Here is a 13,294-nt window from a genome sequence, read left to right on the forward strand (position 1 = left end):
AAGTTCCAGGGACATGCTGTAATGCTTCTTACTTCATAGAGCACTGCCTTGCTCTTTGGCTTCCCTCTGCTCTCCCTACCCTGTCACCCCAATGAGCCTCATACCCATTCAGTTTCTAGACTAAATTTAAACATCACCTCTTCCCCTAGGAAGCCTTCTGTGATTACTCCTTATGTGTACCCCCCACCCCCATTCCCTAGCTCCCATCAGCACCCTGTGTTATTCTCTACTATAGCACTAACCACACTGTATCATGGTTATTTGCTCTACTCTGTCTCCCTGAAGGCAACTACTCACATATCTTCTGCATGGATGAATGTAGGTAAGTTTGAAATACTGAAATTCCAATACATATAAAGATTTCTTGTATTTTCCTGTTCTATTTTAGATTACTATTATAAGAGTAATTTAAACCCAGCTATTTAAGTAATTAGTATATCTTTAAATAAGGATTGTTTTTCTATATTTAGTAATTTCATACTAAAGGCATCTATAAAGTTGCCAAGTAGGAAATAATTGGAGATGTGCCAAAGATGTAGCTATTTGTTATAAAAATATCCAGTGAAGATCAACAACACAGGATTATGCTGCACACATACCAATGAATATTTTGCTGCTGTTAGAAGTCATCCTATAGAAAAACAAAGAAGGAATATATTCAAAATGTATTGTTAAATACATGCACAGAACAGAAGCATTCAAAATCTTAGCTAATTCTAATCTTGTCATTCTCTGGTTAACGAAACTTAATGTTCCCTTACAGTTTTCAGCATTAAATCAAATTGATTATCTTAGCACTCCACAAAATAACAACACAGGTCATCTCAAGTGGTGCTATGAGAGGTAATTTTTTTTCCCTCAGTTTTTCATTATTTTCCAAATATTCCACAATAGAGATGGATAACTTTTTAACTGACAGTTTTTTTTAAAGCTTAATTCTAGACCTTTCATTTGCATGGCTATAAAACTATACTGATTAACTGCAATAAAATGAACTAAAACAATACAGGAAGCAAAGATATCAAAGGTTAAATTAAAAAAACCCTCATGTATTATGGAACAACATTACTAATCCTCATTTCTATTTACTGTAAATGTTTTTCTAAATTAACAATAATAAGAAACACTTGAATTTACAAATAGATCTGGCCTGAAGATTTTAGTTTTATACTGTAAGACATAACTTGGTGAAAAGTCATTTTGACCTGAAGTTTATAATAAAATATGAAGGAATATAGCAAATTTACTCCAAATATGAAACCTCAGGTTCAAACCATATCTTACTTGAAAATGTCAGAAGTCTATTACAGATTTTGAAAACCCACAAGAAACAAACATGTTTTAAAACCTGGAATTATATGCTTTTTTAATTGGTTCTCAGCAGCGTGGGTAAATGAATGACACTGATGATTAGCTTAGGGGAGAAAAGCAGAAAGAAAAAAATTTAACCAGTAGCTTTTTATCACCATTCTTTAATAGCCGACATCTTAATATGTTTCTGGAATGAACAAATTAAAGGTATTATATATAGCAATCTGAATAGTCAACAATAACTTTCTTATAGTCTTATCAACTGAAATAACAGAATTTTAAACATGACTTAGCTTTCACTTCGTCACATTAAACCATACTCTTCTGTTACTCAGTTCATTCATTTCTTGAGTGCCTGCCTTTAGATGCCAGGTGTTTGATCTAAGTTTTCAAGTAGAGTTATTATTCAGCTTAAGCCACTCTATTTAGTTGTCAACAGTAGTTAGAGCAGGACCTTAAAGAAGAGGTCAAAATTAGATCAATATTTAGATCCAAAATGATTATAAAACATACCAAAGGTCATGGAACATAAAGCATTACTGAGACGAGTTCAATGTTTAAAATACCTTTTCTTTTTAAGGATAAGCTATAATATATACATGCATATAGAGCTATATACATTGGACTGTGACTGCTACCCCTGACACATCTTTTCTCCTTGGATGCACTTACAAATTCATGAGAATACCACTGAAACAGGACTTTCTAAACATTTTTAAAAACCTAGTTATGAGATAAGTGGCTTGTCACACAGTGAGACAGAAAAACAACTGATATACATTGTTAATTTGTTCAAGTAATGTTATGTACAGTTTTATTGCCAGTATATGCACAACAGTAAGCATAGAACTATAAATACACAATGTAATTAACAGTAGAAAACAAAATTGTTACAGATAAAGGGGGGGATATAGAGAAACTATTTTCCTGCTGCTAGAACAAAAACGAAGGAAGGTAAAAGCCTATCACAAATCATCCATTCAGAACTCTTGCCTTAAATTCTTTACATACATTTCTACATTTTTCCAATTAAACAGAGAAAGTACAGATAACTCTGTAACAAAAGCAAATTGCCTCCCTAATAGGTATTTGCCTTTCCAGTCAAATTCACTTTATGTTAGGATTTTAAAAAAAGTCAAGATGAGAAATCATTAGTATCCTGGTTCCAAATTACCTAATTTGCCTTCCACCAAAACTGGTAATTTTTGAAAGTTGGCTGCACATGAAAATAAGAGGTGTAGCAAAAGGTGATTAAAAAAATTTGTTAAAAAGTAACAGAAAATCACCCTTTTAATAGTTTTCCAAAAGACACTATAGGCAGCAGCTCAGTTAAAAGTATTAGCCCTGAAGAGGTAGAGAATTTGAGCCCATTATACAAAGATAATAACCTTGGCACCATCTTCTCTCTCATCAGGATCAATGTTTTCAAGTAAGACAATTTCATGGTAAAAGGAAACCAGGTTCCACCATTTAAAGAAAAGGTGCTGGTTGACTCCCATGTCTCAATAATTAGTTTGTTTATTAAATGAGAAACAGAAGACAGTCAAGGACACACATGCACTTGATTTTTTTTTATGTTTCCATTATCAAGTTTATTCATAAGTGAATTTGATATTAATAAATAAAAAAAGCATCATTCACAACAAAGATAAACAAACCAAAAAACCCTGCAATGAAACCTTCTATTTTAATAAGTAACAAGAAAAATACAGGCTGATGATTTGGTACAGCTTTCTTAAGGGATCATAGAGGGGACATGGTTTTAAATAAAGATGGCAAGATCAACAACCAACAAAGGGTATCAGCCTTACAGAACTGGCTGATTCTGTAACATGTCTTTGAGGTCTTAGTTTTAAACTACAGATCACCCCAAAGAAGTTGCAACTAATTAATGACGTGTATCACCATCACACCAACAGAGTCCAGCTGTAGTTCAGATTAGTCCTGCTTTATTTCACATCATTTCAATATTTCTAGCATAGGACATGATACGGAACAAAACTCAAAGTAGCAATAAAAATATTATTCTGCATTTGAATAAAGGCCAAAAAATGTTTTAGACTGTTAAACTTTTAAAGCTTTAAGCATTCCTGTTTAACCAGCATTTAAAAAAATGGATACAATCATAACACTGGCAAAGGTTAATGGGAGGACAAAGAAGTAAAACATGTGAAATGATGAATTAGATTAAAAATTACTTTGTATTGACCAACTGATGTTAATACTGCTTCTTCTTGAATTTGGAATAACTATCATAAAAGTTACATGCAGACTGAGGATAGCCCTCTGTTACAGAAAATACAAAACAAAACAAAAAACTAAAACTGGGAAACAATGGTAACTTCCAAAAGATGTATTTGAAAATTTCCTTTCATTGATGAGGGTGGTCTGTCTGTCCTTCCTTTGAGAGACCTGGTTCACTTCCATCAGCTTCACTAACTTTGTCCAGAAACATCAGTAGTGGGATCAGCTCCTCCAGAACCTGTTTGTGCGCGTTTGATGTAAAGATTCAGTAGCTTCATCTGCAGATTCAAGCCAAACACGTCATTTGAGAAAGCTGCTCTAAATGATTGTAAGATGCTCATTAAAAAAAATTATACATATGTGAGCTTCAAAAGATATTTTAGACTGAGGGGTTATTATAATGCCCCAGTTACTGTTGCTAATTAAGAATTTCAAAAAAAAAATTTTTAAGTCTCAGTTTGTTCAGGACTGAGTATTCTAGCATGCCTTTTCAAAAAATGTTATAGTGATAACATACAAAATTTAGAAAAAGAAGTCACCATTAAGACAATAATGATAAACATTTGAGCAGTATATGCTATACAATACACTGCCTTAAATTCTCTCTTTTTATCTTCACAACATTTTACAGATGAGGAAATCGAGATACAGGATGTGCCATCCCTGCCTAAGGTCACAGGGGTAGAGAGAAGTGGGCCAGGAGAGGCAATTAGGCACTTGGGCTCCAGCACCCAAGATCTCAGACAACTACTCTCTCCTAACTGCTCTCCTAACAAGAATGTTTTTGATTTCTCTGTCATTTTGCAGTCTTTATTGTACGAGATCATATTTTTATAGTTTGGAATCAAAGCACATCCAATTCTGTTTTCTACTTTTTTTTCACCTAATGTCATTCTCAGATATTTTTCCCACCGTCTTCACATGCAACATTACTACTGGCTGCCTAGTATTCTGGTAAAGTGCTGAATTTTAATTCTTCTACAGACAACTCTGGATTATCAGGACCTAACTTAAACTTATGACAAAACTCAGGATACATTTTTCTCTGAAAACCACTTTGTTCAAAGTTTGCTTTTTTAACATTGTCTTTGACCGAAGGGTTTTTAAACCTGGTGTCCACGAGATTCAGAGGCTCACTGAACGCCCCCCCCCCACAACGAAACTATGTGTAAAATTTATCTGTATGCATTTATTTTTCTTGGGATGAGATTATACCTAAAGCTCAAAGTGGTCTGTTAACACAGAAAAGGTTAAGAACCACTGCTTTCTCTTTCTTTCTTTCTTTCGGCCACGCCACACAGCATGTGGGATCTGAGTTCCCTGACCAGGGATCAAACCTGTGCCCCCTGCAGTGGAAGCGCAGAGTGTTAACCACTGGACCTCCAGGAAGTCCCTAGAACCACTGCTTTAATCTATCTATAACTTGTATAGGTATTTAATGTAAGGTATATACCTGAGCTCTTTTTCCTCCTATGTATTTTTTCTTCCCTTTGCTACTTAAAAAATAAATTTGATTATGGTAATGACAACTGTTAGGATTTGGGGAAACTTTTTATATGAAGGTGAGTGTCTTGCCAGTTAACTGGTTCATAAACCATAATTCAACAATCATAGTTTATCCTCACCCCTTAGAACAAATTTCAAGGTTTTGATAGTATCAAAGAAATGAAGAAAGCAAGACTGATTTTGTGTTTTTTTTGCATCTTAAGGACTAATTGGAAAATTTATTTTAACATAACAAATCAAAGTTAAACATTTATTGTGATCATAATAAGAACAGAAAGAGGAGAACAAATACTTGATTATCATAGTTCGTAAAGGAAGATTTTTTAAATGTTCAATTGTTCCATATTTGGGGACATATAAATCCATGGATATATAACTACTATTTATTCTTAATTAAACAGCCCTTGGGGGTAAGGATTTGGGTGTGGGAGTGAGGAGAGTCAGTTGGTGATCAATAAATAACCAGAAGCTGTAGGCATTTTTTTCACAGCAGTCTACCAACCACCCTACCAAACCACTGACCTCACCTGAGTAACAGATATGACAGTACAAACAGCTAAACTGCAAATGGTAAGAGGAATAAGTTGGATTCGCAAAGCCTAATTAAAATCCGAATAACAAATTTACTCTTTTTATTTAAATTAATTAATTTATTTATTTTTGGCTGCGCTGGGTCCTTCTTGCTGCGCGCAGGCTTTCTCTAGTTGCAGTGAGCGGGGGCTACTCTTTGTTGCGGTGCGTGGGCTTCTCATTGCAGTGGCTTCTCTTGTTGCGGAGCATGGGCTCTAGGCGCACAGGCTTCAGTAGTTGTGGCACGCGGGCTCTAGAGCGCAGGACCAGCAGTTGTGGTGCATGGGCTTAGTAGTTGTGGCACGCGGGGTCAGTAGTTGTGGCACGGGCTTAGCTGCTCTGCAGCATGTGGGATCTTCCTGGACCAGGGCTTGAACCCGTGTCCCCTGCATTGGCAGGTGGATTCTCAACCACTGCGCCACCAGGGAAGCCCCCAAATTTACTCCTTAACACACTCAAAGAACTAAATTTTGAAGAAGGACCCACAGCCACCCTCTTTAGAACAGTAGCACTACTTACTTTACTGCCAGTGAGCTGGCTGAGATGTGGTTTTAGTTCATCACCAATTACCGCGTGAACAGCCACCAGGCAGAAGACACAAGCTTTCCGAACACTGCTCTCCGAATTATCATAACCCTGGGAAGAAAAGTCCTTGTTAGCACTCCTGCAGGATCTGAGGAAAGTACCATTCCACAGAGACAGAAGTGCAACTCAAAGAGGAGATCCCAAGTGTGCTGAGGAGAGAGAGCTTTACTGACTGGACAAAGTTAATTTCTCACCTTTTCAGGCAGAGGCGTGCCCTTCCCTCCTCCATCTCCCCTTCGGCACCCCCACTCCACTGTCAGCCTTCCTTATCGGGTTCTTTCTTACTTAGCTTGGAAAGCTGCACTCCTCTGACTCTGGGGCTGCCCCTCTGCCAATCCACCCTGCCGAAGCCTCTGAATTAACCTTCCTAAAGCTTTCAGCTGTAGTGAATTCAACAGCTCCTCACTATTGAGTAAAACCTAAACTCCTTGGCCTGGCAGTCAAGGTACTCCTGTAATCCAGGCTGAATTAAGCTTAACATCTGGCCCATCCCTACCATTACTCTAAGTTATTCATCCAACAAACATTTATTCAGTACCCACTATATGTATGACACACACCTATTATGTATATTCTGTTCTTAGCACCAAAGCACAGATAAGAAAGGAAAAGATTTGGATCTTATCTTCAAGGACCTCACAATTTAGTAGTATTCGGCTTAGAACAGAGTCACAAAGGTAATACTACAGAAGCACAAAGAAATGAATGATTAACTCTCTTCAGGAGGGATCTTAATATACATACTATGTAATATTAGTCATTAAAATTACATTATAGAATATTATTTACTGGATGGAAAAAGTTCACAATCTATGATTAAGTTAAGCAAAGCATGTTACAAAATATGATCCCATTTTTTAAAAGTATTTATATGTGTGGGTTTGTATGCATAGAAAAAAACCACATTAAATGGTAAGTTACCATGCTAAATGGTAAGTTTTATGTTTTGTATATTCTACCACACACACACAGAGCTAATTACGGAAAGCCTTTGCTCCGAACACCTAAGACAGCAGGAAGGCTTGGTCATGCCACTAGTGTTGCCTGGCAAGTGTCTAAAATAACTGAGTCCCAAATGTATCACACATAGCTTATTCCTCCAAGCTTTGCTGCTTACCTGTATTAGGCCTGGCATAATCTCTGGCAAAAGCAGGTTAAGGGTTTCCTTAGAAACTCTCTCTATCACTTTTGTTTGCATTTTGATTGCAGCCAGATTAATTGGGTAATCTGCAGTTTGGATGATGGGACAAAGCACTTTGATGCACTGCTCCGGACTGATTGAAGTGGCCAACACTGACGCAGCTTCCTCAGCAGATCTCACCACCTAAAACAAAGAGGTCAACATTTAGCAGGGAAGTAATTTTGTAAAACTTATACTGTGTCCTGGATGTATACACTTCATGAAATACGTCATAGGACATGATATCTGGGATTTTCTTTGAAAACACTAAACAAACAAACATAAAAGGTGAGGGTACAGATAAAACAGGTTTGGTAAAATGTTGATAACTGTTGAAGCTAGAAGATGGAAACATGGTGCTTTTTTACATCATTCTTCCTTCATTTGTGCTCTCTTAATGTTGGCTTGATTCAGTGATTAAAAGCAACTTTAACATTATATTGTGGTCTAGTTCTGCAGGGGAGTGGAGGCTCTGTCCACCTAGACTACACTGTGACTGGAGTCCTCTGCATCAGCCACGCTGAGACCCTGCTCATCGTTAAGACCCTCAACTACAGGAGGGCTTGTGCCTTTTATCACGTTATTAACAAAATAAAATAAAAATCATTTCATTAATATGTTATCAAGTTAACAGGCTATTTCCCCTACTGTTCATAATGATTTTCTTTCCTTCTATATTGGACTTGGGGAGGGTAAAACACTGGTTCTGCAATGAAGAGAAGAAACAGTTATCTATATTTTTATTGGAATCTGTAATCTCTAAAGATGGTCTTGAAAACATGTAAAAATTATTGCTTTTGCTGCTACTTTGGTATTGTCTCATTTGTGCTCTCAATCTGTGAGAGGTATTTATAAAGGTATAGTGGAAAATACACTGCAAGTCAGAAGACCTAGGGCTAATTTCAGCTGTAACAGCTTAAGAATGTCAATTTTATCTTTGGTAAAAACTGGTATGCTACAAGGCCTTATTTAGGTCAGAAGGTGGATAACTAAAGTACAAACATTACATAGTTTTTTTAAGCCTTCAGCAAGATGCTACAGATGTACCACTACTAAACACCAACTGGATTTTTTAAAAAATCGGATTAAAAATCCAGGTAGATTTAAAAGTTATGGCTCACTCTCCTATAAGATTCACAGTCACAGCTTCTGAAAAGTGAATTACCCAGAGGGTTTCGATTTTTTCATATCCTCACCAACATTTCTTATTATCGTTCTTCATCATGTGTGTGAAGTGTGGTATTTCATTGTGGTTTTAGCTGCATTTCCCTAAAGACTAATGAGGGTGAGAATCCTTTTATGTGCTTATTGGCCATTTGTATATCTTCTTTGAAGAAATGTCAATTCAGATCCTTTGCTTGTTGAAAAACTGAGTTATTTACCTTTTCATTGTTGAGTTATGAGAGTTCTTTATATATTATGGTTGTTAGTCCCTTATCAGACATGATTTGCAAAAATTTTCTCCTATGTTATGGGTTGTCTTTTCACTTTCCTGAGAGCATCCTTTGAAGCACAAAAGTTTTTAATTTTGATAAAGTTCAATTTACTCTTCTTTTCCTTGTTGATTATTTCTGCTTTTGGTATTGTATCTAAGAAACCATTGCCTAACCCAAGGTAACAAAGATTCACACCTATGCTTTCTTCTGAGAGTTTTACAGTTTTAGCTCTTATACTTAACTTTAATCTATTTTGTCTCACTGTTGTTTTAACTTCCTTTTTTTGACTTGTCTTTTGCTTATGTATTGCTCTGATGCTTCCTCTTAGAGTTGCACTCCCTATTTGAAACTTGCTTTTCTAATTATTTTAATAAAAGTCCTTATGATTATCTTATCTCACTGATTATCTCATCAGTGTCATTGGTCATGATGGGGATATCCTGACTATAATGTAACAAGACAGGTTTACAGGACTCTTTCAGGAAAGCTGTCCTCATTGTTTTATTGAGTAAACTTCTAACAGACATCTAGCTCCTATAGGCAATTTACCACTTTAAAATAACAATGATTCTTATCTTCATTAGTTATTTTAAAAAACCAAATTCTTATTGGTAAATGGAAAGTGAAGTTAAGATTGGTGAACTCTAAATGGAAATCTAAAAGTGAATTATAGGAGAAAATGAAATCAGATAAATTATATCCTAGAGCTCACCTATTTTAGGTAAAAGGCCATGGTATCAATATAATTCGTTAAACAGAAAAGATTATATGTTTGCTTCTCAATCAGATACTACCTTGAACATTAAGAAAATGCTTGCTAAGAGTACTTTCAAACAACGTTTGTATGTTTCATGCAATAATATCAGAAGTACTATCAGGTCACTTACCTCCTTATGAGGATCTTTATGTGCTTCCAGTGTTTTCATGACAGTCAGTTCTGCATAGTTTTTAAATCTTGCTGGTTGATGCCTTAGGATTTCTCTTAAAACCTTTAATGCCAAAGCCCTGATTGTAGGCTAAGAAGAAATATTTTAATGTTTTTAATATTTTGGGTTGTAGACGATCTTTACATTTTCCATTTCTGTAACTTAAGGGTCTTAATATGGGTTGGGGGAATTGTAGACAACTGCATAAAATATGTGGTATATTACACAAGTTTTCACATCTCTAGTTGAAAACGAATACTTCTTAAAGAAACCAAGAACCACTACATTCTATTAAAAAGGAAGTTTTACTTTTGAACAACTAATTCAAATACGCAAAAAAAAGTACTCTCCTATAAAAATTTTGTCAGCAACCTTTCATTTTCCCTGTTGTCAACTGTTGAAAATCACTGAGCTGCTTGGTTGGGAAGAAAAAGTACTTTACAGTGAAAATTTCAGGCAGAAAGAAGCAGCAGAAAAGACTCATTTTCCCAATTTCCAAATCTGTGTAGCACTTGATTAACAGGCAATGACAGGCAATCCAAGACAGGAAAAACAGGCTATTGTTTACATATTCTGCCATTTTACCTCTTTATCCCCAAGGGTTTCAAGCAATAAAAGTAATATTGTTTTGAAGTGTTCATCCCAAACACTGAAAGATTCTTCCTGTGTCAGTTTCATGAGTTCATAGAGGGCGATTTTTCTTTCTTCTACACGTTCATTATGGTTAGACAACTCCTTCAATAACTCTGCAACCAGGTCAGAATGGTCTAGGGAAAGATCTGTCATAAGGACATGATGTTAATTCTGTAACTTTATAGGTCAACTTTCACAAGTATGGGGATGACAACGTTATAAACATCATGAAACACAAACAGAAAGTTACTTGTAAAAAAAAAACCAAAAACAAAGAAAAATGACCAAGTAATATTCTTTTCCATTTGTCATCCCCCAAACCTCAATGCTAGTTTAAAACCATTTATAATAAAAATTCACAGGAGAATTGTATAATGAACCCCCATGTACCCATCACCCAGATTTAAAAATTATTAAGATTTTACCATTCTTACATCATCTCTGTGCCCCACCCAACTTTTTTTCTGAAAAATTTTTAGCAAATCCCAAATGTATCATTTCATCCTTACACACTTCAGCATGCACTTCTATGTTGTCATGCCAGGAGGCTCACAGTGTCTGGGTACTCAATTTTTAGCGATACTAATAAATGATCACTGGATTTAACTGGTAACAACTTGATCCCACCACTGTAAAGTTCCCCGTCAACCTTTTAACTAATGATTTCACCCACTGATGTTGCTGAATCAATTATTTTATTAGGAGTTAAAAATGGGTTGGAATTCTTCTGAGAGAGTGAGTTTATCAACTAGAGCTATTTTGATTGCCCTGAAATACAGTTTGATAGAAAAGGCAGAATACCTAATATATTTCCCTTTAAATTTCTGAGTCAAGAGTTGGGCCCAGTGGTTATCAAGGAGTTTTCATTTGTTTTTGCTTTCTTTTTTTAAAGTATAATTATGAACTCATGAATTTTATGAATGTTAAAGGACACACTGTTTATTTTTCAAAGTCATCAGATAATGCTTTGAGAAATCTTTGTAGGAAAGACAGTTAAATCCAAAAGTTCACATTAGAACATTAAAAAATACCAGAGTTCTTCCTAAATTCTTTTGATGATAAAATACATGATAAATTCAGGTTTGAGGGACTTGGGCAGGCATTTGCTTGAGCTTGTGCCATAGAGTCTTTTCCCTTCTAACTCATTCTCTGGAATAAGATAATCACAGAACACGGTGCCTGAGCCTAGAAGGTACACCTGGGGTCACTCCCTCTCCTAAGTCTCCAGGAAAGACAGCTAACACTGTGGAGCTGTATTCTCTGTGGCTTCACTTGGCATGAGTATGCTGGCCTTTTGGAGAGGGTTGCTGGCTACAAAAGGAAACGCTCAAGAGGAAAGAGCACTTTTCCCAAAAATGAACCTTGAGGTTGTAGTTTGCCAGATGGTTCACAACTGGTCCATAAAAACAGAAGCTACTGTGCCTCATCCTGCCAGCTGGTTAGCCACTGACCTAGAGATACCAATGGCCTGACATTATAGGTCTCAGGGAACTCACATCTACAAGTAGGGAAAGAAAAGTTATATTTCACTTAAGAGGATTCAGAAACCTGAGGAAAGGAAATCAAACTGAACTACTAGAACAGATGACTTGTACTGGAATAAAACTAACAGATGATAGGGAAGGGAAATTGAACCAAAATGTAATGACAATATTCACTGCCTATAAAAAAGGAAGTTTGTTAGGACAACTTTCGTGGAACTATAATAAGAGCACTAAGAACTTCTGGTCCCCAAACACTCATACACAGAGCACAAAATGTGATTACTGAATTTAAAAACTTGAGATAATCTGAAAAGAATGATCACTGAGGAGAACTAAATTAGGGTTTTGGAAGATCAGGAAGAACCTCTGCAAAATGCAGAGCAAAACCATGAAAAATAAGAAATTTGAGTTCAAAGATCTTAACTTGGAGAATAAAAACTGTCTTATAATAATTTCATTTGTATAGACCAACATTAGAACAATATTGCTGGCTTAACAAGAACTACTGCAGCAGGATCAATGCATCTCTATAAACCGCTCAAAAATCACTCCTGTGAAGTTACATTATCAGACTTTCAAAGATGTCATAAAATCATTCTGATAAGAGTATATTTTATTTCAGCTGAATAAAGGGAAATCTCAAGAAAATGCTTTGTTTCAAAGGAACTCAGTTCTCCCCTTCATGAATATAGGCTTTGTAATTACTCTAGAAGATAATTAGAAATGACCTGTCATATAATGGTCTGGACAGATGACTGACAGGAAAATAACTTCTGCCAAAGAAAGCACATAAATTATTTGATAAAAAACTGAACTATTTATGTCATACAAATGAGATAAACCTAACGTACTGAATTAATTAAGATAAAGTACAATCAACTGTATTTCCTCTTCTGACACACAGAAGCATTGTTGTTCTGTGAAAAGAACACAGGCTCTAGAGTCTCACCAAGCCTCTGCCCCTTAGCCTTTGTGTGATAGGAGCACGCTCTCAATTATTGTGGAGGTTGGGTTTTCTTATCAGTAAAATGGGAAAATAGCATGCACCTCCTAGGGTCATGGTGAGGACCTGGGCCTGAAATATGAGTCTCCCTTGAATAACAGTATCATCCTCACTAGAGGTAGTACATATTCTGGAATATTATAGTCCCCGGTAAACTTTACAAAGGTCATAATTAGAACTGGTCATTAGTGGGTATGACTTGTTAGTTTTGATAAATGTATCACTAATGTGTGTATCTGTCTGTAATATGTACAGACACATCTGAGTAAGAAAGATACTTAATAAGTCTCAGAATTTTGAAACAAATTCCTACTTGAACAAAATAATTATCTCCCACCAAAAGTTTTATATTTTAAAAACAAAATAAGGAGAAATTTTACTTGGGGGCAGGGCATAAGAGAAAAATCAAAACAGCA

General features: G+C 35.8%; 1 protein-coding gene across 19 annotated transcripts in view; it reads right to left on the reverse strand.

Annotated features, from left to right (window-relative positions):
- Positions 1 to 1,516: 1,516 nt before the first annotated feature.
- Positions 1,517 to 13,294, reverse strand: part of CLASP2 (cytoplasmic linker associated protein 2) — a 178,236-nt gene continuing 166,458 nt past the window's right edge. For 13 of the 19 annotated variants that reach the window (XM_059939097.1, XM_059939104.1, XM_059939101.1 and 10 more), the window contains 5 exons: positions 10,344 to 10,537; positions 9,720 to 9,848; positions 7,334 to 7,540; positions 6,151 to 6,267; positions 1,517 to 3,833 (listed from right to left, as the gene is read on the reverse strand). In XM_059939097.1, coding sequence (XP_059795080.1) covers positions 3,747 to 3,833; positions 6,151 to 6,267; positions 7,334 to 7,540; positions 9,720 to 9,848; positions 10,344 to 10,537 — 734 coding nt within the window. In that variant the 3' untranslated portion in view covers positions 1,517 to 3,746. The remainder of the gene's footprint in view (positions 3,834 to 6,150; positions 6,268 to 7,333; positions 7,541 to 9,719; positions 9,849 to 10,343; positions 10,538 to 13,294) is intronic. The other 6 variants (XM_059939105.1, XM_059939102.1, XM_059939112.1 and 3 more) reach the window with 1 other exon arrangement.

Source organism: Balaenoptera ricei, chromosome 11, assembly GCF_028023285.1.
Source record: "Balaenoptera ricei isolate mBalRic1 chromosome 11, mBalRic1.hap2, whole genome shotgun sequence".
Classification (NCBI taxonomy): domain Eukaryota; kingdom Metazoa; phylum Chordata; class Mammalia; order Artiodactyla; family Balaenopteridae; genus Balaenoptera; species Balaenoptera ricei.